This window comes from Fistularia commersonii, chromosome 35 (assembly GCF_037954325.1).
Source record: "Fistularia commersonii isolate RoL2024-O1a breed Wild chromosome 35, RoL_Fcom_v1.0, whole genome shotgun sequence".
Classification (NCBI taxonomy): Eukaryota; Metazoa; Chordata; class Actinopteri; order Syngnathiformes; family Fistulariidae; genus Fistularia; species Fistularia commersonii.
Window position 1 is genome coordinate 2,800,684 of NC_141318.1, and position 25,792 is coordinate 2,826,475.

Genomic DNA, 25,792 nt, shown 5'->3' on the forward strand with positions numbered 1-25,792 from the left:
CAGGCTCACAGCTTCTTCTCAGATCTAGAAGCTTCTCAATCTGTCGTTGTATTGACAGTCACATGACCCATCCGGCCCGCAAGGCCTGATGCAAACACTGTCACCCATGTCTTCCATTGACACGTATGCTCACATATGTCAGGATCCAAAAATGTATGTGATCGGCCGGCAGTGGGAAGAGATTGCCGGGTCACGGACGGGACTCGGGGCCGCCGCTCAGCCCCCCGGGGCCCGGCCAATGGGGTCGCAGGTTGCCCTGTCCTTAAAAACAACCACCTGCTAGACAACAAATTGCCTTGGGCGGGTTGGGAGGACAAAAAAAAAAAAAAAGTCGTTTTTACTGAGGGGGCTTGCTAATGAGCGACTGCTACCAGAGCGGCACGTTCAGGGAGTGTGTGTGGGGGTGTTTATAGGGTGAGACTGAAGGGACATGTTGGACAGGTTGTGTGTGTGTGTGTGTGTGTGTGTGTGTGTGTGGGGGTGACCTTTCAAATTACTGGTTATGAGTTATCCAACAAAAACGGGGACGTGGTAAATACCTGCGAGACAGGAAATGGTGGAAGTCAGGGAGGATTAAAAAAAAAATTGTTTCAAGGGGAGTGCAGGTGATTGATAAGAATCTGGAAACACACACACATACACACACACACTTTCATTCACACGCTGTTGCTGCATCTGATGATAGAAGTATGTCCCTCCACTAGGGGGCAGTCTTGTCAAGGTCCCGCTGTCATGACTCACACCAGCGTAGGAGTACCGCTACTTCAACAAGTCTATTTCCAGTGTGCTGCTTTTTAATTAATGGATTCAGAAATTAAATAAAGAACTAATTATCAGTGGACTTGAAGGGAACAGGGACCAGCGTCAATGGTTTTTCCTCAGCTCGGGCAGGGTGGCGTGACGCATTCAGGTTCCTAACGTTCTCGCAGAAGCAGAACGAGGTGGAGAACAAGGTTGGAGACGTTTGTCGGGTTCTGAGAAGGAGTTGAAATTTCCTACAGGTCGGAATCAAAACCAGAGCATCTGTGGAAATACGATTAAGAGCTTCTTCGCAATCTGCTGGATTCACTCCTGGCCCCTATGACCTGTTTGTAGAGGATGACTACCTTTTGGGTCGATGTCTCCAAGAGCAGATCGACCGATACCCTGGGCTTGCTGAGTCTGAGGTAGCCGCTAACCCACGTGACAATTGATAGCATGCTTAACATTAAGCTAGCTCCTTATTGTTACGCTTCCATAGCCGATGAGACGCTCGCTGCTGGTTTTACCCTTCTTTCTCATGCAGGGTGACAAAAAAGACAGTCAAGAAAAGTAAATTCTTGGAAAGATTAAGAGCTGTGGAGCGCCATCTGGTGGTGCAGATCACATACTGCAAGGAAAATGTGAGAAGAATGCTATTTCACGTAAACATGGGTCGAAGTGAGCCAAGTAGAGGGCCGCAGTCAGCCCCGGGGGAATGATGGACGGACCTCTCCCCTAAAAACACACTTTTATAAAGAACGTAATTTGGTTACCACTACCGCCTCACAGCAAGGTCCCTGGTGGTTCCGTGTGGCGTCTCCATAAATTGTCCGGGAAGAGGCGAGGAAGTTAAGAGCCTATGGATCGAGGAGCCACCGCTCTTCGCTCTTCCCCGGCTGGAGGCGGTCACGGCGTGCTGGCGGCGCCACCTGGTGGCTTTGTAAAAGGATCAGTTACATTTTTGGGGGGGAAAAAAAAAAACAAAAAAAAAAACAAGAAAAACAACCTTTATTTAATTTTTTTTTTTTTTGAGTTTTTCTAAATACATTAAAAAAAAGAAAAAAGACGTAAAAAGCAGGTTGTGTTTCAAACAGGTGAGAACGTCTCCTCGGCAAATGAAAGATTACAACTCGGCAGAGGAAAGAGAGGGATAGAGGGAGCGCCAGCTGTATGTATTTACAACACTTGCAGCAGGAGGAAGAGTTTCGGAACCGGAACAGGAGAAGAAAACGTCTTCAGCTTGAAAGGGCGGAGAAGAGCGAGCTGGAAACCTGTTAACACACACTGGGTGTCAAGAGCGGCAACAAACACCTCCAGTGTCCAGTGTGTGTGTGTGATCTCCACAGAACCTCCAGGCTCCATGTGGGAACGATGAACATGGAACACCTGTTCGATTTTTTTTTTTTTTTTTTTTTTTTAAATGGGGTCTTTTTTTTTTTTTGTTTTTTTGTCAAACACAACAGGTTGTAGGAAAACATAACGTAAAAAAAAAAAAAAAAGTCCAATTTCACTGCCGGCCTCGGAGGTCGTCCTGAAACCTGCAGAGGAACGCAGACGGGGCCGGTGGGCGTCCAGGACCCTCCTAACCGTGGGTGGTGTCGTCCTCCACGAAGTCCTTGGCCTGCTCTGCCGTGATCACGTCGATGTGACTCACCTGAAGAGAAATTAAAAATAAACCCGATGAGAATGGCAGATGCACTCCTGCATTGTCGGGAGTTCCGACAGCAGAGGTCTTGCGATGTCTGGATCACACCGGGAAAGTCGAAATCAAACACGTGTTTCTTGAGGAGCAGAGTGGAGATGGAGATCTCTCGTCAAACCTGTGGAACTCCAGTGTCTGTAGCAAAATTCTCAAAACCCACTTAAAGGCCTGTTCTGGGCTCCTCCGCACCCTCGGACCCCCCCGGAACCTCTGCTGGACCAGCCCAGTGTGAAAAGCCTCACCTTGTTTCTGAACTTGACGCCGTAGAACTTGTCGGCCGACTCCAGCAGCTCGGGCCTGAAGGTGGTGGTGATGAACTGGGCGTGTCCCGCCAGCTCCACGATCATGTCTGAGATTGGACGCGGGGATCAGTCAGAAGCTCAAGGCACCTTCTGCTTTGGGTCCCAGGGGCGGAGGTCTTACCTGACACGGCCTTCCTGTGCTGGGCGTCCAGCGCCTGGTCGATCTCGTCGAACAGGTAGAACGGAGCCGGGTCGCACTTCTGGATGGCGAAGATCAGGGCCAGGGCCACCAGGGACTTCTGGCCTCCGGACAGCTGCTGCATCTCCCTCATCTCGCCCTGCTTCCCCGTGAACGACACCTGGACCGCACGCAACACGCGTGTGAGGATTGGTTGGGTTTCGGCGGCGTTCAGGATAGAGGCGGCCTTAAAATCCTGAACCTTCCCACCCACTGAACATCTAAGCGCCTGGAGAAGTCCTACCCTGATGCCGACGCCGGTGAACTGGTCCACCGAGGGGACGCTGCTCTGGGAGCCCGAGCCCCTCTCGCCGTCGGCGCCGCCCTCGCCCTCGTCCTGCGACTGGCTGCCCTCGGCGTCGCCCTTCTTCATCACCAGCGTGGCTTTGCCGCCCGGCACCAGCTTCTGGAAGACCTCGCTGAAGTTCTTCGACACCTGCGGGGGAGAAGGAAACGGCGGCGGTGAGCGCCGGGCGTGTCCAGAAGCGCCGCGTCCTTCGCCTCGGACTCAAGGCTCAACGTGCCGTACCTGCTTGAAGGTGAGCTGGATGGCCTCGTACTTGCGCAGCTCCAGGACGTTCATGAGCTCCATGATGGACTTGTAGCCGCGGTCCAGCTCGTCCTGGCGCTTGATCAGCTTCTCCTTCTGCTCCGAGAAGTTGACGAACTGGTCCAGGGCCTTCTTGTTGACGTGGCTGTACTTCTTCAGCTCCGTGTTGCACTGCTCCAGCTTCCGGAACAACTGTGGGTTGAAGAGGCAGAGGTACGGTCTGTTTCCTGGCTGCGCTGGGAGCGCCGGGGAAGCGTTACGTCTGAGAATGGCGTCGGCGGATGATGCGGACGTCGGCGCGTGAATCAAACGTGACACTCCCTGACCTATGACGACGTTCCTCTACGTCGCCGGACGCAGAAGGAGGACCAAGACGGGTCTTTGTCACTTGGCTCTCTGATCCACTTGTGCGATCGCGGACGCCTCCCCGCCCTGGAGCCCACGCCCACTCGCGGACGACGGTTAAACGGCACCGAGTGTTTGTGCGGGGAAAAGTGGGTCTATTTTCAGCTGGGTGGAGGAGGGGTCGGGGGGGTGACACATGCATCACAGCTGAGGCCGAGTCTGAGTCACCCCGAGTGGGCGGCTGCGGCGTCTCCGTCCGTGTCGGTGCACGTTCCGGCGGCGGGATCGCCGCTCTTCTCCGCTTGACCGGAATAAGACGCGCTTCTCGGCCCAGATCGGTATCGGGGTCGGTCGCCCGACGACGACGACGATCGAGCGAGGCGTCCGAAAACCGAGCTGACGTCCCGAGGCCGGCGATTTCCCGGTTCCCGCCCGCTGGACCGAGAACATCTGAAACAACAAGAGCCGTTCCCAGACAAACCCAGCTCGCCGGCCGGGGCCTGAAGCTCGACAGCCAGGAAGTCACGATGGTGCACGGCTGAGAGGAACGAAGCCTAAGCCAAGGAGGGGGTGATGAATACCTCACACCTCCCTCTTAGTCACACCTGAGTCAGCCGCGCCTCCACAGTTGTTCTCCTGAAGGAGAGGTTTGCTAAGGAAAAGGCTCGGTGGAGCAGAAACCCACTCATCTGCTCAGACTTGTTCTACTTCTTGTCCTACAGCCATTATCACACCACGGCGGCGGAGGTGTTAAGATCTTGAATCTATTAAATGGCGTTTGGAATCCGGCGGGAACCCGGGTGGGCGGAGGAACGCAAACAGGAACCCAAACACGGAAGAGGACGAGCCAAGAAGCCGATCTGCCCACCTGCTTGAGCGTGAGGGTCTGGTACTTCTCGAAGGCCTCCTGGGGCAGCGAGCCCAGCTCCCTGATCTTCTTCATGCACTCCTCCTTCTTCTTCAGCAGCATGCCTTGCCTGTTGGTCATCTTCTCCAGCTCCTTGGTGTCGTGGTTGATGGCGTCGTTCTGCTCCTTCTCGATGTTCTTCCAGCGCTCCATGCTCTTGATGTGGTCCTTGATCTCGCCCTCCGTCTTGTCGATCAGGGAGTCCAGGTCTGGGGAGGGCGAGGGAGACGAGGCTCAAATCACAAACCACTTTGTGCGCTTGTTTGTCAGAGGTGGAACTTTGCAGCCAAATAAATTAAGAGTATTAAACAAGAATCGGCGGGCGAGGATTAAACATCGATCGATGAAGAGCAACCGTTTAAACAAACACACACACACACACACACACTCCTAAGATTCTTGATTTGAGTTAATTTCCTTTTAATCCCCGACACGTGGCTTGTTTTCTTGTTTACTGGGGGGTGTGTTTTGTTTCTTTTGGCTTTCATTCAGAAGGAAACGTCTACGTCGGCTAATCAATCACACACGTTCTTCCATCGATGGATAGATTGATTTTCCAGCGTAATGCACATCGACCGGCGGAGGGGCCGAAGGCGCCGACTCGGCAGACCCTACCTTCTGATCGAGCCAAAGTCTCTTTGACCCGTTTGTTGATGCCGTCCAGCTCGGACGTGGTGGCGGTCAGCACCGTGCCCCCCTCCGTCTCCCGCAGCTCGTTCAGCTCCTGGGTGCGGCGAGGATCCGAACGAGCAGGGTTACAAACAGGAGGACGCCGCCATCGCCCGACGAGCGCTCTCGGGTGGGGTTTACCTGCTCCACTTGGTCGAGACGCTTCCGCAAGTTCTCGTTCAGGTAGGTTTCCACCCGGGTCATGATGCCCTCCAGCTTGATCCTCTCGTTCAGCAGCTGCCTGTTGTCCTGTGGGTGGACGGGACGGAAGACAAACCGTTATTTCCACAAACGGCGAGCTCTTTCCTCACGACGGCCGGAGCCAAAATCCACATCTTGGGGTTCTTCGTGCAAAAAGAAAAGGCTCTAATAAACATGTAAGACCGTGATAATCAGACTACGAGCTCCTGACCTGCTGCAGCTGGCGGATCTCGTCATTCAGGTCATCCACGCGCCTCTGGTCCTCCAGGCTGAGCTGAGAGAGCAGGTCGGTGCCCAGCTCGGCCTTCAGCGACTCCCTGGTGGACTCCATGGCGTGCAGGCTGGCCTCCAGACTCTGCAGGCTTCGTTGCTGCGGAGACGCCGGCGATACGAGGCGCGATCAGCGGACGGGGCTGGACGGCGCGTGAACACGTGGCCGCGTGGCGTACCTTGGGCATGAACGTTTTCTCCGACTGCTGCCTCTTCTCCTTCAGCATCTTCATCTCGGACAGAATGCTGTCCCTGGAGGCCTTGAACTTCCTCTGCTGGGTCTCGATCTGCTGCATCTGGTTCATCAGCTGGTCGATCTCGTTGTTGATGCGTGAGAAGGTCGCGCCGTCAAGGAAAGCAAAGCCGGCGCTCGTATCCCGAGTTCCGCGCTCGTACGTTTCATCGACGCGAGCACAACTAATGGCATTAGTAAAATTAGAATCAGCCTTGCTGGCTAGAATTGCAACCACAGCGGGATTTGTGGGACTCAAACACACACACACACACACACACACACACACAAATAATTATCGGGCTAATTTAACAGGCGGGCCTATTGATCCTGCCGGAGCGCTCCGCTTCTCCACGCCCTTCTGAGGTTTAACGGGAGGCTCGATGAACACCAGGGCGGATCGATCTTCCCTTGCGCTTCTGAGGACGTGAGAGGGGGAAAAAAAAATGGGGGGTCAAACGAAAGTCAAGAGGGCTTCCCTGTTCTTTCTCCGAGCAGCTGATAGGAGGACACCCATTCCCTTAATAAACCCTCGGCCTCGGATGAAGGCTTGAAGTCAAACACTCAGAAGGGTTTTCGAGACAACAGCGTGGAGTTTAATGCGGCGATGGAGCCGGAATCTTCAGAGGCCGAAGAACGGGAGCGTAATCTCGGCTTATGGACGAGGACCAGAGGTGGGGAGGGAACGACGAGAGGCTTTTAAATAATTGATCACTCCCTGTGACTCATCGCTGCATGAGTGAAGGACGGGGCCGTGTCATCGGCTCAGTCATCTGTTTCACTGCGCCCACACACACACACACACACACACACACACACACACGTTATCACCAGATGCACGCATAACCGGCTGTGAGTATGAAACCACACACAATCACTGAGAGAATCGTAACCCCGGCGGAAGTGACCGTGTCTTTAAAAAATTACTGAACATGCACAAATCCTCCGCCTCACCCGGGATTCCTCGCTGGGCTCTTAAACCCCAGCAGGAGTGAGTCATCGGGCTTCTGTCCTACGTGACCCGAGAGATTGTTCGCCATTTCTCCCCGCCTGACCCTTTCAGAGATGCGGTGCGGTTGGCTTAATCCCCGCTTTGGAACCCCGACACGTCAGAACGCCTCGGTGAAAGCGAAGGAGGCGTTCTAGTTTTCCCCCATTCGTTGCTTTTAACCCGCGCCCTTGTTGAGCGGGATGTGCATCGGCCTTCGGGCCGAACCCGATCGGCCGCATCTTTCTCCCGGAAAGGATATGTTCGATGTTCCTGCGCAGGTTTTCGTTGAGCTTGGCCTCCAGCTCGCCCAGTTCCTCCTCGGCCTTCCTCATGTCCTTCTGCAGCTCCAGGCGGGACTTCCTGGTGTCGTAGTAGCCTCCGGTCAGCGCTCCGCGGTGGCTCACCTGGTCGCCTGCGGATGAGATGTTCAGATGTAAAGACACGGTTTGTGGCGGTCCAGAGGCCGTGTGGCGGCGGCGGCGGCGGCGGCCTTACCCTCCAGAGTGATGCAATCCATGGTGAAGGCGCGGGCCAGCTGGGTGGAGACCTCCATGCTGCGGCAGATCAGGGTTTTCCCAAACACGTGCTTGAAGGCCTTGTCGAAGTTGGGGCTGTAGCGCAGCTTGCTGATCATGGGGATGGCGTCCTTCACAGAAGAAGAGGGGAAACAGTATGAACACGGTAGCAAGCACAGAAGAACCAAGACTTGGGCGTTGACTCGGTTCTGTGACAGAGCTTGGAACTCCATTCGCTTGGAGATCAAATTGAATTTCCCCGTTGAAATGAACTGAAACGCAATAATGTATGATAATCACGTTTCAACAAATACTTAATAAAAGAGAAAGGACACGCTGGCGGTAGAGGAGATCAGCAGAGGAGGTACATTAGCGTACTGGCTACACAATGCTACTACGTGTTGCTGAATGTGACGTGCACATTCTGCTACACTTTATCACTAGACGTCATTCAGCGACGGAATAAAGCCGCTCATCTTTTTAAAACCATCAAACCGTCCCCCGCCGGCTTTGAATGACACTTCCGAGGCTTGTCTGTTGTCGTTCCCGTCGTCTGCTGCACCGAATCCCTGTAAATGTCTCCTGCCGTCTCACGGATGATGCTCTCCGTTACGATACCTCACCGACAACAACTTCTCCTTCTCTTCACGGACCGGTCCACAACACACACACCTCACTCATGTTTTTCCATGATTTTCTTCTAGCTAGCTAGCGTCGGACGGCGCCTCTGACTGATTTTAAACACCGCTTCACAGCACGGCGGCCCCGTCGGTGTCTAACCGTCATCCCGCTCAGATTTCGGCTCGTATCACAAAGCGAAAAACGAAACCTCGTATTTTCCAAACTCGGATTCTAAGCGATCTCTCCGGGTTCGGCTTAGGAGCCGCAGGTTCTCACGTTGGTCTCCGGGTACGCGGTGTCCCGGACGTCCAGCTTGCTGAGCGGCAGGAAGGTGACCTCGCCGGGCAGGTTCATCTTGTTGAACTCCATCAGGATCTTGGTGCTGACCTCATCCGTCTCCACGATGTGATAGAACAATCTGCGGCAAAACAGAGAGAGGGGAACTTTTGCTTTTCCACCAGATCGCTGAAAAACGAGGGACGGGAAGGGTTACGACACGCACCTGGTCCCGGCGGTCACCTCCACGCAGGTGTAAAATGCCGGCTCGCATTCGAAGTTGTTCATGACGATGCCGTGGTAGCCGTTGATGACGTGCTGGTTGATGCCCTTGCGGCGGAAATGCTCCAGCACCTTGTTGATGCTGTCAATTCCATTCAGGATGGCCTGGGGGGGGGACGAAGAGGAGCAGACGTTATAGTTTGGGTCGTTTGTTCATATGAAAACAAAACAAAAAAATAAAAACCCTTCGTGGGGCCGCTGTGCAAAGGTAACCGTGATTAATCCTCTAGATGTGTTTATTGACAGGGACGCGACGAGTCAGTGAGCACAGGCGGAAGCGACGTGTCGGCCGATCCACCGACACCTTCGCCCCTCGCCCTGCAGACGCTGGGTGATATCGGACCCCACCCCCATCCCGGGGGAAACAGCTGGCGGCGGCCGACGTGCACGGAGGCAGCCACCTACGACCAGGTGCTCCCGTCGCGAGGCGGATGAGGGGGGGCGGCGGCGGATGGGAAAAAAAAAAATAGCAAAGTGACGGGCGTCTTAGTCACAGCCTTCACTTGGGGTAAATGAGGCACTTTTGCACTCGGGAGGTGATTTGTTTCGTTCGCTCGCCACTTTCCCCGATTCGTGGCACTCGGGAGGTCTAATAGAGGTGCGACAAACGGGGGTTTGTACGTGTGAATAAAATAAACATCAGTGGCTGCGGCTCTTCGGCGCAGCTTCCAGCACTCGTCATCGGCGAAAGGGGGGAGGGATTCAACACTCTGTCTCTTTTAACCCGATCCATGAAACAGACATCATAATTCCAGCGGCTCTTGCGTCAAGCAAGCTCGGGGTCCTGTTCGTACGCACATCCAGGCTGGAAACAGAACAAAATAAGATTGGAAAAAAAAAAAAAAAAAAAAACTCCCAACGTCAAACGCCGCAAAACCATGGAAACCAGAACTGGCGAGAAGATGAAAGTTAACGTCGACTGAATCCCATTTCCAGGGTCTATTTCCTATGTGTTAAGCGCAGGGCAGGCATACGGAAATATGAAAACGCCCTTTCGCAAAATGACGCGCGATCCGTTCGAGTCACGACGCGTTCCCTTTGGCCGACCAGGCCCCGGACGAGACGCGACAGATGTTGAGGCGAACGGGAGTTTAGGTCCCGAAAGGAGAAGATGATTTCACTTCTCCACGTCGCAAATTAGTCATAACGCCTGCTTTTAGTCCCCGACAATAAACACAGGACCGTGAGCGGGTCGAAACGCAACGGGGTCGTCGCACGGCTTCATACGAAAGACCAAAACCGGCGCCGATGTGAACCATGTCGCCGTAACGTCGGACCTTCTCCGCGCCACCGAGACAGATTGCGCGCTCGTGTCCAGACGGAGGCGTCGGGCGCCCCTGCCGTTCTGTTATGCAAGTCGGTGACGCCGCGGATCAGGAGAGACGCGCACCTTGCCGGTGGCGGCTCGGAGGAGCTGCTGCTTCTTCTCCAGGTCCTCTCGTTTGGCGGCCAGGGCCTGCTGCTCCGCATTCTCCTCACGCCAGAGGTAGCTGGAGAGACACACACAGACACACACTGTTAGACTTATGTCATAAGGAACACCCGAGCGCTCATGAGGAGACGGGAGAGGTGCGCAGGTGGAAAACAGGTAAACAGGAACTCGTGATTGGGAAAAAAGAGCAGATCTGTCCGTTCCTGGTTTATTTTTCCGAGGCCGTTTGCTCAAACTCTCAGACGGGATATTTGCGCTCGATGTTCGGCCTTTGAAATCCGTGATTATTCAGCCGCTTTCTCGCCCGTCAGACCCGAACAATGGATCTCGTTATCGCCGTCACGGCCACATGAATGTCTATCTGCTGATTATACCGATTAATAAATGATGGACCGTTTGTTCTTTTGAAACGGGATCCTGCTCTAAACTCGCTTACCCACGCTAATCTGATAATACCTTCATCAGAAAGACCAGACAGCTCCGTTAATCATCCGAGACTCTTCGCACTCCCTCAGAAGCTCCCTCAGCCTTAACTTTTGACAGCTGCAGTGCTGCGCGCCACCAAAAATCACACGTGGCTGGTTCTGATCCTGTAAAACCCTCCGGTCACACCGTTACATACGACTCTGGTTGAAATTTTCCACCAACACAGAGGGGACACTGGCTCAGACAGCCGTCAATCAGGACTGAAATAAAATAAGGGTGTGCAGCGCCGGGTCTTTTGTAACCCGTTCTTATTCACAGTGGAGTCAGGTCAAAGCAGCCCACGTAACAGCTCGGTATTAATGTGGGACACTGCGAAAGCAGTCTTTTTCGTTCAGGAGATGAGCCCCGCCAGGGTTGAGGCGAGGCGGCCATCGCTCTGGCGGTCATTGTTCCGAGGCTCCGGTATCACATCGGGTTCCAGACACCTTTCGCCATGTGACCCTCAGACCCGAGGGCCATCACGTTTTATGCTGTAATACCACTTGCAGGCGCCGATAACAAAAAATAAAAAGGGAGGGAGGGGGCTTGCTGAGTCTTGACTCCAAACCCTCCACAGACCGTAATCCACCCAAACACAAGACCATTACATCATCCCGCTGTTGATGCTCATATTGTACGTATTGTTATCAGAAGCATTACATGATTTGCTTCTTTTTTTTTTTTCGGTTGAAGCCCAAACGGACAAAAGGCGATGCAAACACACCGACGCGGCTCTCGGAGAGGTCTTCACCTCCGGTTGGAAAACATATTACGCGGCAGCAGAGGCGTACAGCGTTACCCGCTGAATAATAAATGTTTCATTAGACGGGGGTCCTGGCTGACACTCACGGCACACGCGTCCCTGGAAGGTAAACAAAGGCTGCGGCGGCCCTTTTGGTCCTAAAGGTGGGGCCGGATCGCCGCCCCACCTATGGGCTTTACGCAAGCGGCAGCTACGAAAGGCCGAGTGTTTTAATCCTATAGAGGTCGGATCGCTGCTGACCGTACACGCCTTCTAGGATTGAAAGCAGTCGGCGCCCCGATCCGGTAACTTAGAGCCCGGGGGGAGAAGGCGTTCAAGTGCTACGTCGATGCTTTCTATGTTATCTGCTGGCGGATGTTAAGAAAGCACGAGTCAAGGTTGACTCACGGAGCTCGTGACGGAGGAGGTTCTTACTTTCTTTCGCTCTGCAGCTCATCCTTTCTGTTCTTCACCTCGTAGTACTTCTTGTCCAGCTCTTCCACGCGAGTCTTGACCTCATTCAGATCTTGATCGAGTTTCTAAAAAAAAACAGAGGGACCAGCTTGAAACCTTCTCATTCAAATACCATGCGCCGAAAAGCGGGCCGGGGATGGTCTCCTTACATTGTACTGCTCCAGGTTCTTCTCCTTGTTGGTCTCCGTGTCCTCCAGGTCTTTGTGGATGGCTGCGATCTGCCTCTTCTTGTCGTTGATAGCCTGGTCCAGGGACTTCAGCTCCTTCTTGATCCACTTGTCCCTCTCCTCCTTGGAGGTGAACTGGCTGCCGCGGCCCTGCTTGGCATACAGGTCGGTACGCTCCTGCGTCGCCTGGGCCAGCCTGGCGGGAGGGGAGAACCGGTCACAGGCATTGAACGAAGAACGTCCGGTTCTGATTTCTGTTCATCTCCCCGAGCGGCTGTGGGTGCAAGTGCTCAGAGCCAACAGCGATGCTAACCCGTCGTCGTGACTTCTTAACGGTGACTTTTATTTGGCCCTACCTGGAGATGCCGCGCTCCTCCTTTTCCTTCACCATGTTGAATTTGGGCTCCGTCTCCTGCAGCTCCTTCTGCTTCTCCTCGATTTTTTCCAACAGTTTCTGGCGCTCTTTGAGCAGGCGTTTCTGGAGGAACAAGGGACGGGCGGTTCCACGTGAGGAGCGAGAAGGTCGGGGAATGAAGACGGAAAAGCGCGGAGAGGGACCAGAGCCTATCAAGACCACAACTTTTATTGTATTTTTTTTCCCTAACAGCCTGTGACAGGAGGTCTCTGCTTACGGCAGAAGAAGCCACAGCTGCTAGAAGACCAAACTCACCACGAGCCGCCTTATCGTATTGATCCTACTCTCCAACCTACACCACCGTTTGTGGGCGACGGCTCGTCTTCAAGCGTGGACATGCCGTGGGTGCAGAGAGCACCGGGCGGCGCGGCCGGCAGGTGGTGAGGCCGTTCTTGCTCTTACGCCGCCTCTTGTTTTGTTTTTTTTTTTCTCTTCACATCACATTTTGCTCCAGTAACTCTTGGCTGATGCGGCGCCGACTCCGGCCAGGTGGACCGGAGCCAGCCTCCTGCGGGGGACTCGTCATGGTCCCGGCACAGGCTGAGCCAATCAAGCTGTTATGGATGAGTATAATCTTCATATTCACACATGCTCGGCAAACACACACCCATCACGAGGCCGTGGAGGTGGGGGCTACACGCGTGACCTCACGCCAGAAATGATGCATCGTCGGTTTTATTACAAGAGCCTGAAATGCAGGGTGTTTGCCCAGATGATGGTTGCACCTCCGCTCCTTGCTGACGCTTAGAAAGGACGGTCGTCTTTTTTCCCCCCTTTCTTTTCCCACCAACTTGACAATGTGATTTGAAACCCACCCTGCTTCCACTCCCCTGCAGCCCGCTGATGATGTGAGCCACAGGTCCCTTTATTAAAGGTGCCAATTTGAGAACATTGTATTCCCGGGGAAAGTAGGCCACTTACCACTTGCGGAGAAAAACACTGCGTTTTTTTTTGTTTTTTTTTCTATGGCCCCTTGAAAATAAAAATATGACTGTATTTGTCATTGTTTGAGCATTGTATTTGTCATCATGATGACAAAAATTACTTTCAGCTTCAGAACGCAGCACGCCGTCACACCCCGCTGCTGTTATTCAATGCAAGCAGGCATCCAACACGTTATTTTCATCTGATTATGAATTGTGAGCAGCTCCTGCCGTTGACCGGGCGCTTCAGTAACTGAGTCCTAATGGCTTTTCGCTCGCAGAGCTTCGGTGGAGGCTAATCCGAGCAAACAGTGCTGCGTCTGTGTTATTTCATAACCCGCCCAACCCCCCACCCCGGATGTCTGTATCGCATCACCCGCGGCCGCTCAGCTGGCCCGAACTGTTGCACGTGAGCGACTGAGTCAACGCGCATCACATACGCGTTGCGAAAAAGACGCAGCCTGCATTGATTGGCGCTATCTGCAATTTACACATACCAAAAACCGTTCGGCACCAGATGATGGCATGTGTGTGGATGTGTTGGTTTTGGGGTTATAAACATCTTCTCAGATGACTAGTCTTGCCAAAACACTTCAAACAAGACTAGTTCTAGATCAACGTTGATGGGGAAGAACACTAGCCCCTTTACATGCGGCGAGGTGGTAAAAGGGGGAGGAGATGGTGTCGTTGTGGCGCCCGAAGTGCCGAGTGACGCAGATGGGAGGCTTCCATACCCTCTGTTCGCTGTTGCCTGCCAGCTCATCCTGCAGGTCCTTGGCCTTCAGCTCGAGCTTGGTCCTCTGCTTGATCTGCTCCTGGCGCTCCGCCGACAGCTGCTCCCTCTCCTCTTTCATGGCCGAGATCTTCGATTTCAATTCACGCACAACTCGCTCCGTCTCCTACGCCGTCAAGAGGGGGAAAAAGAAAAAACACAGCGGTGGGAGTCCATCCGCAGATGTGTGACGACGACCGGTGTTAAGACAAATCTTTGATTTAATGGCGAGACAGAAGTCTCTGGGCTAAAGTCATGAGATATTTCATGATTATTTTCTCCACTTTGGACAACGGCGGGAGATTATTATTCTGTTGTTACTCTTGAGCCCCACAGTTGAGGGAAAGTGGAGGTACAGTTGGATTAGCAGTGAATCAGTGTTGAACGACAACGCTGGCTTTCATCATGTGTCGAGAGAAGGTGTTTACCTCCACTTTGTCTCTGGCGTCCTGTTGAGCGTCACGCAGCTGCCTGGATTTGTCTCCACACGTCTCTCTCTTGCTGGACAGCTTAAAAAAAAAAAAAAAGGAATTAAACAACAATGAACAGCTTGTCCTCTTTGTTGCAGGGAACGGTAGAGTCTCTCCTGGAGCTACAATCACACCCTACCAGTTTTCTACCGGTAATCAAATAAATAAAGATGTAGTTCAGTCTTCCTCCTGTGGACAGCGTCCAGATTTGTGGTCCTCTCTGTTTCCCAGGGGTTCATCAGACCTTACCTCATCCAGCTTGGCCCTGGTTTCATTCAGCTCCTGGTTGTAGATGGTGTACTCCAGGGCCCGCCTCATCTTGTCCCACTTTTGGTACTGGGCCAGCTCCTCCTTCTCATCCTCCAGGGTGTGGAGACGCTCCTCGATGTACTTCAGCAGCTCATTGATCTTCTCCCTCTTGCCCTCTGATGAGCACAGACGCACACAGGTTAGGAGAGGAAAAGCATGTTTCGTCACCCAAAAGCGCTGGAAAAAGATTCGCGGATGGCCTTTTTTTTTTTTTAAAATAGATTTCCATAAGAGAACACGCTCAGTTCAAAATCCTTCCCCGCAGCATTACTTCCACATGACTTTTGGTTCCCCTGAGTTTAACCCGTGTTTCATTTCTTAATCAATGGCAGCGTCATTAATCTACTCAGGAGCAAGGGACCCGCTGTCCTATGTAATCCGTTTTAAGGAGCGCTTATTTAATCGACACCTCATCTCACACTCGAATCAATGCAAAACCTATTAGACAGAATTTCTTCAGTTGGCCTCTGAGCCAGTTGGAACACAATAACTCCAGTCTGCTATTTCACGTGGAGAGGAATATGAAAATGAAAAAGGGAGATGACGAAGCGCTCACCCGTCTCCTTCATGAGTGAAATACTCTCCTCCTTGCGTTCGTCATAGACCCGCGTCCCAGCCACCTCTCGGAGCAGCTTCAGACGCTGCGAATCGGGTGCCGTGGCCATTTGGTTGATCTACATTGATTGCGTTGAAAAAAAAAAAAAAAAACGTCTGAATTATCCCATGGTGCAGAGGCTTCCAGCTATTCTAATCTTTTTTGTGGGCTAATTTGATGGTTCCAGTCTGGTCCTTTCTCACCTTTCCCTGTTTGACGATGTAGTAGGGGTTGCTGCGGGAGAAGCCGGCACTTTCGAGGAGATTCATGACGTCGTTCTTACTGCAAGGGTCACAGGCGCCATCGGACGGTGGTGACGGGTCATTTCATGCTGTGCCTGGGGTGTGAACATTGCATCGGAGGAAATACTTACGTCACCATCTTCTTGTCCAGGAAGTACTGGTCCTTCTTCGCACCAATGACGCGGCGAAGGGAGACCTCCTCTTTGTCAATCTGGGGGGACGAAACATTTTTCACTGCACAGAAATTATATACTGGCTTCTGGTGTCAGTGGACTCTCTGAACACATTACTGTATTTGTGCTCACATAAAGGGTGGAGCTGTTATCAGTAAACTGCTTATCAAAACACCATTAAGTGCCACATCCATTTCAAGATAAATGTAATTATAAGATTAGATATCATCAAGCTGCAATTACAGCCAGTTGAAAATGCCTTTTACAACAAAGTAGTATTTATCACACACCAGACGTAGACATGCAGGCGTGTTTTTAATGGGATTCAAGAGTGTGTGATGAGTTGTCTTCCTACCGGTAGCCTGTTGTCGGAGTTGTCAAATATAATCTCCACAAAAGCTGAAATGACACGAGGACCGGTTCCCTCCTAAAATGACAGAGAAGACGGTGCATTTTTACACTCCTACACTATCTAACGGGATTAAAACAAAGGCCGACAGAGACAACATTTAGATTAAAAAAAAAAAAAAAAGTCATCTGAGAAATTCTCTGACGGGGACAAAAGGAGGCAGGAACTTACGTGCAGCAAGGCCAGGCGCTGCTCCGGTCGCAGGTGGCTGAACTCGTCACTGAGCACGAACTGGATGGCTGAAGAGAACCAGAGGAAGCAAATGCATTCAGAAATTCATTCATTATTTGCACTCAAGGTCGCAGGAGCCCATCCCAGCTGTGACTGGGCGAGGGGTGGGCTCACCCTGTTGCCACTTGGCCACACATAGAGACAGACAACGATACACCATCTCATTCAGAGTCACTGAGACACAACCGTTCATTCCCTCGTTCATACGGCAATTTAAGGTCGCCAATGAACCGGGTGAAACGGGAGGAAGCCCAGGCAGACACGGGGAGAACTACACAGAAAGGCCTTCCATGCAGAGACCTTACTGCTATGTGGTGGAAGCGCAAACCCGCGCGACACACGATTTCACTCAACTTTGCAAATAGTGGAAGGAGAGCTGTTGGGAGAAATTTATTCAAGGCCCACTCACCATAGAAGAAGTTACTTTTCCCCGATCCATTTCTTCCAACTGTCCAGAGGAAGAGGACAAAGTTAGTTTCAAAAACATGAGACCAGGGCTTACATTTGACAGATTTTTTTTAATCCAAAGTAATATTCTACACAGCTTGGAGAAGAACCGTAGAAGATGAAGACGAAGAAGAGGGTCACTGCCTACCGATGACATTATGCTTCGGGCTGAAGGGGTCCACCACAGTCTGGTCCCGGTAGCTCCGGAACCCCTGAATGATAACCTGCAGAAGAACCCACAGAGGAACACTGTTAAAGTTGATGCTTCGGAAGAAGGGTGGAGATAAGTGTGTCCAGGTTGCGAACACGACAAAACCCGCAATCCAGCGGCACAGCCCACATTCGCCTCCGGGGGCCCCAATGCAGGACTTGATGGCTAATGCTAACGACAACTTAAGATACCGACTCTGTTAGCAGAGTTAGCCAACCGCTTATTAACTCCCCGCGCCCAAACAAATATAAACTAAAACCGCAATAATCACCTGGATATGGAACGACGTGCTATTTTGCTCATTTTACAAGATGAGGCCACGCAGAAGTTTGTATTTTCTCCCGGGAAAAGGGGGACGGGCCATTCAGTTCAGGATTAACCGAGGTGGCTAAAGCTAGTTTTAGCTAGCTGTCGCTTAGTACACAGCAAAGCGTGAGTTTGCTAAACATCGCTAGTTAATTGATAATATTTGACCAGCGATGACTCGGTTGGCTTAACTACCCAGTAGAATTATGTATAAGTTGTTTAATTTGGCCACGATAGACGGTAGCGCGCTACAAGTCCGGTTCCCGTTAGCTTACCTGTTTGATGTACATGGTCGTCTAAACAGGGCGTGTCCTGGTCCGAATCTGGAGATTGGACTCCCTCTCCACTAGCCCGGAGAAGCAGGGGGTCACCAAGACGCGAATTTATCAATTTTGCGTGAATTGTCGCATTCGAAACGGATGTAAAACCGTACGGCATCCGAGGAAAAACACGGAAAATGGCGGCGGGGGCGGGATATTTTGGGTCAAACCATTATGTGAAAACAGGGTAGGATAAAGATGGGAATTCACAAGAATTCGTCACCTAGTTACTTAATTTACTTTAACGTTTGAATTAAGACGTATAATACGATACATCTTTGATTCTGTCGCATTTCTACAATAAATTACATAATTAACATATTCATTTCTTTGGTTTTCTTTTCGCCTTTCTGTCCGTGAAATTGGTACAGGCCAGTTTCCGGTCTTCTAGGCGCCAAAGGGAGAGCTCAGTCCCGCTGTCACTCTAGGCAGCTTAGCTTGGAAAACATTGACATGAATGGAATTTAAATTTAAACCATAAATTCAGTGAAGTGATCAACAGTGACTGCTGTTGATAAATTAACTCATTTTTTTCCGAATTTGTTAAAGCTGAGATCCTTGACCCATATATTTATTTACTTGTTTTTTCAACCCCGGATCCTGCACAGGACGCTTGGGTACCTTTTAGTTTCAATGACTGCACGACAACAAAAAGCTTTGACCTTGAAGTGAAAACATTTATTACACACACATTAATATCCACATTATTGAAAACAAAAAAAAAGGAAAAAATCACATACTTTATTTTCAAATAAATTAGGTTTGAATGCCTGACTGTCATTGTGAATAAAGAATCAATCACAATATCAACCTAAGGCATGTATATTGCAGTTTATCACTGTGCTGTGTTGCTCGACCGCTGCAGTTCAGACAACATGAAAACAGCATCGAGCGGGACCCGAGGGTTTTCACGGATCCCGGGGTTTTTAAAAAAAGAATGAATACTACAACTCGTCTGTGTCCGATCTCAAGTCTGTCTGCTCCGCTGGTTTGAACAGCATTACATTTTATTTTCAAGTATGCCTACAATCAGTCACAGTCCGATGTTTTTCCTCTTTCTTTTTTTAAGGCAGTGCAGTTATTGGGCTCAGTTTCAACTGGTGGTGGACAGGGGACTGCAGGCAAGAGGTAGGGAGGGTGAACACCGGCGGCTCAAAGTTTTTGGTATTGAAAGCGTTGGCGATGTCGTTGGCAAAAAAGGAGGCCGACTCGGGCGCGCACGGCGTGGCCGGCTCCGGCGTGGCGTCGTGAGCCGGCGTCGTCGAGAGCACCTCCGACTCGAACTGTAGCAGCTGGCCCATGAAACTGAAGTTGGGCGAGATGACGGCCCGTCGCTGCTTGATGATGTCGAAGGCCGCGTCCAGCCTCAGCTGCTGCGTCCTCATGATGTAGGCCATGCATATGGTCGGGGAGCGCGAGATGCCCGCCTCGCAGTGGACCAGAACCTTCCCCCCTGATTGCTTCACTTGATCTGCAGAGCGGAGACGAGAAGGAGCGCAACCCAATGTCAGAGATTTACAAATCGACAATCATATGTTGACGCAAACAGCGGATCGACCTAATGATCCGAACGGTCTCACTGTTTAAGGTGGCGGTTATAGAATCAACCAAATATGTTTCCTGCGAGGCGTTTTTCATCCAGACGCTGGATTCCTGGAACGACGCTATTTCTTCTGAACCGCCGCGGGGGCGCCGGGTTGCGGCGCAAATCCTCGACAACGTCGACGCGCATTCTAATTCCGAGCCGCCTCACTCCTACACGCGCGTCCCTGTGAACCATTTTTAGTCCGGCCGGCGCCGCCGTGATTTTCAAGGTAGGGCACAAAAAAAGGGAAAAAAAGAAACACCTGGTGTGATGATTTTAGAGGCCTTATGTAACGGAGACGTGGGCAGCATCCATCGTCAAACAACGCACTTTGCAAACAACAGCAGCCGCCTGATACCGGTCAACCGCGCCGCTCCCGATAGAGCTTGTCCTTGGTTACGTCTGACTATAAATAGCCCCCGGCACAGTGTGTACATCTTTTCGCTGCCGCCGCTATTTTGTCCGCCGAGCGCTCCCTCTCTCTCCCACACATCCAGCGCACCGTCAGGGATGCGCACCTGCGAGGCAAGCGACCGACGAAGCGGGGATTAGGCCTCGGAGGGGGCGTCCGGTCGGAGACCTAGGATGGGGAGGGAGCTCGGAAGGAGGAGGGCGAGCAAATCCTGAATGAAAGCGGCGGCTGGAAATGCTGGCGGCGGATTTAAGGCGGTCGATCAAGCTAAACTGATTACAGCTGGGTTTCTTATAGACGGCTATTTGTGAATGGCGGCGGCGGCGGCGGGGGTTATTTGGAGAAAACGCGTTTAGAAAATAGCGCGTGTAAGTCCCTCGCTCTCCTCCGTCACCCAATTAAGCCAGAATATTTTCAGGCCGGTCCAGGGTGAACGGGGGCTCTATAAATACGCAGAGGCTGCCGTTATTCCGGGGAAAAAAACGCCTCCATCCCCCCCCCCCCGGGGAAAGGGGGGGACGTTATTTATTTCCCTATTTCCTATTTCGGTCCCAACGCCGCCCCGCCAGTCAGCTTCTTCTCCACTCACCGATGAATTCTATGGCCTCCTGGAAGTGGGAGCTGATGTCGGCCATGTGGCTGTCCTCCACGGGGATCCACTTGTAGTCGTAGAGGCCCTTTGGCGGCTGCAGGTCCCTGCGGGACACGTTGAGCAAGGCCGTGATGTGAAGGTCGCTGAGATAGTCCTGTCTGGAGGCGTGGTAGGCACTACCGAGGTAGAGGAAAGGCAGGATCTCCACGGGTTTACCCTGGAGGTGGCGGGAGATACGAGTTCACGGCGTGATCGTGGAGGCGAGCGGAGGAGGGGGTTAAAGGTCACGGGTGGAGTCGACCCCTCACCTGATCGTAATCCGGTTTGTGGTGGGAGAGCCTGTCGCCGTGGCCGCCGGCCCTCCTCTCGCTTTCGCTTCCGTTCTGGTCGCAGCTGGGTTTCACCTCGGTGCAAAGGTCAGGGTATTGAGAGTGGAAGTTCTCGTATCCTCCTGAGAGAGGGAGGGAGGGGACACACACACACACACACACACAGGAGTGTGAGAAATGAGCTTTGAATAATCACCTCTCCCACCCGAAAACACACATCTTGCGACACCATTTACGAAACAGCCTTAGCGGTCTGGATTAAAACGTTTATAACCTGATTATGAACGCGTAATTAATGACGACCATTGATTACCGGAAATCCTTTTTTTTTTTTTGTGTGTGTGTGTGTGTGTGTTTTAGGCCGACGTGTCAGACGGAAACGGCGATGTGTTTCCACACATTATCATAACTGAGGGGAATTGACTCGGTCAGGAATGCGTATGTGTGTGTGTGTGTGAGGGAGAGAGAGATCAATGGAGGTCGTTGCGTTTTTCCTCCCGCACTGACTCATCCGCTCCTTTGACGCACGGAGTGGAGTGTGTGTGTGAGAGGGAAAATGGTTAGGATAAGAGGGAATAAAATGTGTATTTTTTTTTCCCTTGCTCCGGCGGATTCGAACCCTCACCTTTCAGGAAGCAGACGCTGGTATTTCCGGCCGCCAGGTGCGCCAACGTCCGGATGACCGCCTGCGCGACGCTGTCCTTTTTCAGCTTCTGCCAGTGCGACGTGCGGTCGTCCAGCGCCACCACGGCGGTGATGCCGCCCTCCCGCAGCCGCAGCAGAGCCCTCTCGTCCGGGATGACGAACCGCGGCGGCACCGGTCCTCCGCGGGCCCGGCGGAGGACCACCGAGTTCAGGTTGACGTTCACCGAGCCGCGGATGCTGGAGCCGGTGAAGGAGAAGTACGGCCGGCAGTCCACCACCAGGCAGCGGCCGCGCTCCTTGCGCAGGATCCGCCGCAGACGCCGGCAGTCGATGCTGGACACTTTCATCCTTGTTGATTATCGATCGATTACTGATTGTTTGTTGTTGTTGTTATTGCCTGGATGGATAGAGGAGGAGAGAGAGAGAGAGAGATGATGGGTCGCCCTTTCTGCGCGTCCTCGCCTACATTTCCTCCGAGGGGATTCCGGCGCGGCGGGTTTTATGTGAATGGAAACTCGCGGCGTGACGTCACGAACCATATTTGGACACCGGCGAGGCGTGCCCGTGTGACGCCGCCGTGCACGCTCCTCCCTCACCCCTTCACACACACACACACACACACACATTTCCATTGAACGATTACTCACCTGCACCCAACACTTTTCTTACCTTTCCCCTTGGGAGATTAAAAAAAAAAAAAAAAAAAAAAAAAAGAAAAGAAGAGGCTGAATGAACACACCTGCTATTACACATGTTATTACTGTGTTATTACACAGTCATAACACAGTTATTACACAGTAGTACGCATGCGTGTGTGTGAGTTCTTCAAATTTCTCGATTTTTGTGGTGATTCACACGATGTAATTATATTCTTCCTTTGCGCACCCCCTTCGCACCTGACAAACAGCAACAGGGAAAATAAGTAGATGATATGAGCCAATGGACGACGTCTTGCAGAGATGCAATACAGGGATTGAAGTAAGTAATAAGTACCAAGACAGAGAAATATTAACCATCGAAAATAAAAATGAGGCGTCGAGAGGGCGGGAAATGTGGGTCGGGTGACGCAGCGGAGGGAAAGTACACACACACATACACACACACATTTTCTTTTTTTCCCCCTTCCTTCTCCTTTTCAGATAAACAAAACAGTCACTGTGGTGTCACAACAAGAAATACGACAACAATAGTAAATGAGACAACGGTAGTGATGATAACAGTGTCACAGGGGAACTACAGATATTCCCAAAGTGCCACTTTTTCCCTTGTGCACGACGACCCGTGAAAATATTGTTGTGATACCGGCCTCATAAAGCATTTATAAGAGGCTGCACTGGATAACGGCGGCATGAAGAATAGGCACGCTTGCAGAGTGACGGCCTACAGCATCGCTGACTTATTGCAAATTATTTCGACCATAGTCCCTGGACTCAGCATTTTGTGTGTGTGTGTGTGTGTGTGTAAGGACAAGTAGCTGACTAAAGCAAACCTCTTACTTCCGCCCGCTCCCATGTTTAGCCCGATGAACCCGCCTTAGTCCCCCCCCCCTACCGGCACTAATCCCGCTAAATGAATTAGCGGGTTTAAATGTCACCCTGGGTCCAGTCACATGACCCTCAGCTCACCGTGCTTCTGCACAATGAAAATATTCGAGTTTCACCGGCAAATATTCAGCTAAGCTTCTAGAATAGTTGGTTTTTAAACTAATTTCCTACGATAACCTCTGGCTAGCTGCTGTTTTCGTGTTCGTTGTCTGAACTTCGGCCACTGGGAGGTCACACGAGCCCCCCTGAACCAATGAAATCGCCACTTTGGGCATTTGCACAACTGAACCACCGCAGAACTGGTCCTCCATGTGCTATCTGTACCCCCCCAACACACACACACACACACACACACACACACACACACACACACACACACACCGTGCAACCCTCCGACCCCTCTATGGGGTCAAAAAAGTGAGCGACAAAGAAATCATAACAATAACAGACCCACCGCATCTGCCATGACAGTGCCAGCCAGTGTGTGTGTGTGTGTGTGTGTGTGTGTGTGTGTGTGTGTGGTTTGGGAGGGGGGGCTCCGCCTGTCTGGGGCCGGCGTGTAGCTGGATGACTGAATTATAGGAGGGCAGGAAGGTGGACGGAGGCGAGCGGGGATTAGAAGGGACATGCCGGCAGCATGCCATATGGTTCAGTCTAATCTGGGCTTGTGACATCATTGCTGATGTGTGTGTGAGTGTGTGTGTGTGTGTGTGTGTGTGTGTGAGAGCGAGGGTGGGGTGGGGGGGCGCCATCCGGTTCCAAGCCCTCATTTCATTATGGGGGTCGTTAGCGTTGGCAGTAAATAACACCAGCGAGCCCATGCAGTCCAGATTAACGTGTGTGTGTGTGTGTGTGTGTGTGTGTGTGTTGCCTCTGGTGACCCCCCCCCTCCCCCCCCCAGCTCACCAATGCAGCATCACTGTTTAGACCCACGAAAACATCCAGGCTGTAATCTAAAGCCTTTCAAATTTCAAGGCAGCTGCAATCCCACTTCCCTCTCCGGCATTAGAGCGCCGACAGCGGCGGCGGTATTATCAAAAGTGTGTCATTGGCGTGATGATGTCATCAGGTCGGTCTCGCTCTTATTTCCGGCAAAAAAAAAAAAAAAGAAAGGTTAGAATTCTACTTCATAAAAAAAAAAAAAAAAAAAAAAAAAATGCAAGCGTGGCCTAAAAACATGGAATATTTGTGTTAGCATTTATGAGCATAGTAGCGTATCTGTCAGCCACAATGTAAACGTGCATGGACTGGTGAACCACTTACCATTTTATCCACCATTATGAGCTACAGTTAGCAATTTATTGTTATTAAATTATCTGGAAGGCGACCCAGTGGCGCAGCGGTTAGCGCTTCCGCCTCACAGCAAGACTGGGTCGCCGTCCGTATGAGGAGTGAAAGGTTGTGTGTCTACATAAGCTGTGAATGCTGTTAGCATTTGCTAACATCAAAAGTGTGTCATCGGCGCGATGATGTCATCAGGTCGGTCTCGCTCTTATTTCCGGAAAAAAAAAAAAAGGTTAGAATTCTACTTCATAAAAAAAAAAAAAAAAAAAAAAAATGCAAGCGTGGCCTAAAAACATGGAATATTTGTGTTGGCGTTTATTAGCACAGTAGCTTATCTGTTAGCCTCAATGAAAACATGTATGGACCGATGAACCACTTAGCATTTTATCCACCATTATGAGCATCAGTAATTTATTGTTATTAAATTTATTTATCTGGAAGGCGACCCGGTGGCGTATGAGGAGTGAAAGGTTGTGTGTCTACACAAGCTGTGAATGCTGTTAGCATCTGCTAGCAATCAACTGACCTTCATTAGCCTCACATTAGCACCCATTTATTTATTAGCTTCTACACGCTGATGCCTTCGGGGTCCCCGGCGCCGTTAGCATTTACCTAGCCGACTGAAGAGAATCCTCACGCGCAGACGCCATCAGAATGGTATGCTGGTGCGTCAGGCCGCTTCCTGCCCAGAATGTCCCCTTTTTCCATGTGACTTATAAAAAGCAACCAAACACAATAGGTTCTGCTTCTGCTGCATGTAACCCCAACCCCCAACCACCACCACCAGCAACTTCTCCCCCCTCCGGGCTCCACAGGTGCTTCCTGGTTCGCGCACGGCGCCGGCTATACAGTTAGAAAGCGCAATGGAAGAGGCAAGAAGCTCCAAAAAGGTAGTTTGACCCTCTGTGTTTCTCACCAGGAAGTGAGAGGACATTAGAAGACCTGATAGAACACACGTTCCTGCATGTTCGGAAAGCTGGAGAACCATCTCATTGATCGGGACGGCGTTGGGAGAGCAGGCCGCGACCTGATCAGAAGCCCGAGCGTGCAGGAGGAATGCTTGGTATTCTTGGATACAAGTCATGATGTGATGTGGCACATGACACATGCGCTGAGTACACAAACAAACACACACACACACACACACACATATACACACACACAAAGGCGTGAGCTGAGGGTTTGACTCACCTCTCATTCCCGCCCTCCTCCCCAGCATCACACTATGACTGTTAAAGGCGGGTCCGAAGAAGAACGGCGCTCCTCCTCCTCCTTCTTCTTCCTTCTCGCTGGAGGAACCTTCTGGTGAGGTGTCACCTGGACCTCCAGGCACGCAATCCTGCTGCGACACCTGACTTGAAGAACCGGTCTGGTTTTCGTGTGTGTCAGGTGTCTCCGGTTCTGGGTCTTTCGGTTCCTGGTTTCATCTGTGGGCAGAGGGAGGTGGAACGGAAAACAGATGATTTTTATGTTTGCTAATTTATTTTACGTTGTCTCAACAACTATCTGGGTTCTC

At 51.7% G+C, this 25,792-nt stretch overlaps 2 protein-coding genes and 1 long non-coding RNA gene across 3 annotated transcripts; 1 reads left to right on the forward strand and 2 right to left on the reverse strand.

Annotated features, from left to right (window-relative positions):
- Positions 1–1,732: 1,732 nt before the first annotated feature.
- smc3 (structural maintenance of chromosomes 3) lies at positions 1,733–18,027 on the reverse strand. Its single transcript, XM_086142557.1, has 29 exons — positions 17,841–18,027; positions 17,197–17,272; positions 17,011–17,049; positions 16,542–16,609; positions 16,317–16,388; positions 15,920–15,999; positions 15,750–15,828; positions 15,508–15,625; positions 14,892–15,067; positions 14,601–14,681; positions 14,135–14,299; positions 12,419–12,540; positions 12,045–12,258; positions 11,857–11,960; positions 10,173–10,272; positions 8,727–8,887; positions 8,501–8,642; positions 7,584–7,734; positions 7,348–7,500; positions 6,045–6,196; positions 5,807–5,965; positions 5,536–5,643; positions 5,341–5,449; positions 4,687–4,934; positions 3,453–3,665; positions 3,168–3,359; positions 2,867–3,044; positions 2,686–2,792; positions 1,733–2,395 (listed from the first exon to the last, which is right to left on the reverse strand). Exons 1-29 carry the CDS (start codon positions 17,853–17,855, stop codon positions 2,324–2,326), a joined length of 3,654 nt encoding a protein of 1,217 aa, XP_085998683.1. The 5' UTR covers positions 17,856–18,027; the 3' UTR covers positions 1,733–2,323.
- A 514-nt stretch (positions 18,028–18,541) lies between these two features.
- Positions 18,542–21,920, reverse strand: dusp5 (dual specificity phosphatase 5). The gene is made up of 4 exons (XM_086142553.1): positions 21,429–21,920; positions 20,783–20,925; positions 20,472–20,691; positions 18,542–19,356 (listed from the first exon to the last, which is right to left on the reverse strand). The coding sequence occupies exons 1-4, from the start codon at positions 21,793–21,795 to the stop codon at positions 18,950–18,952; spliced, it is 1,137 nt and encodes a 378-aa protein (XP_085998679.1). The 5' UTR covers positions 21,796–21,920; the 3' UTR covers positions 18,542–18,949.
- Positions 21,921–25,033: 3,113 nt separating this feature from the next.
- On the forward strand, positions 25,034–25,518 carry LOC147213789 (uncharacterized). The gene is made up of 3 exons (XR_015104436.1): positions 25,034–25,091; positions 25,200–25,391; positions 25,493–25,518. It is a non-coding gene; the product is annotated as an uncharacterized LOC147213789 (long non-coding RNA).
- The last annotated feature ends 274 nt before the right edge of the window (positions 25,519–25,792 follow it).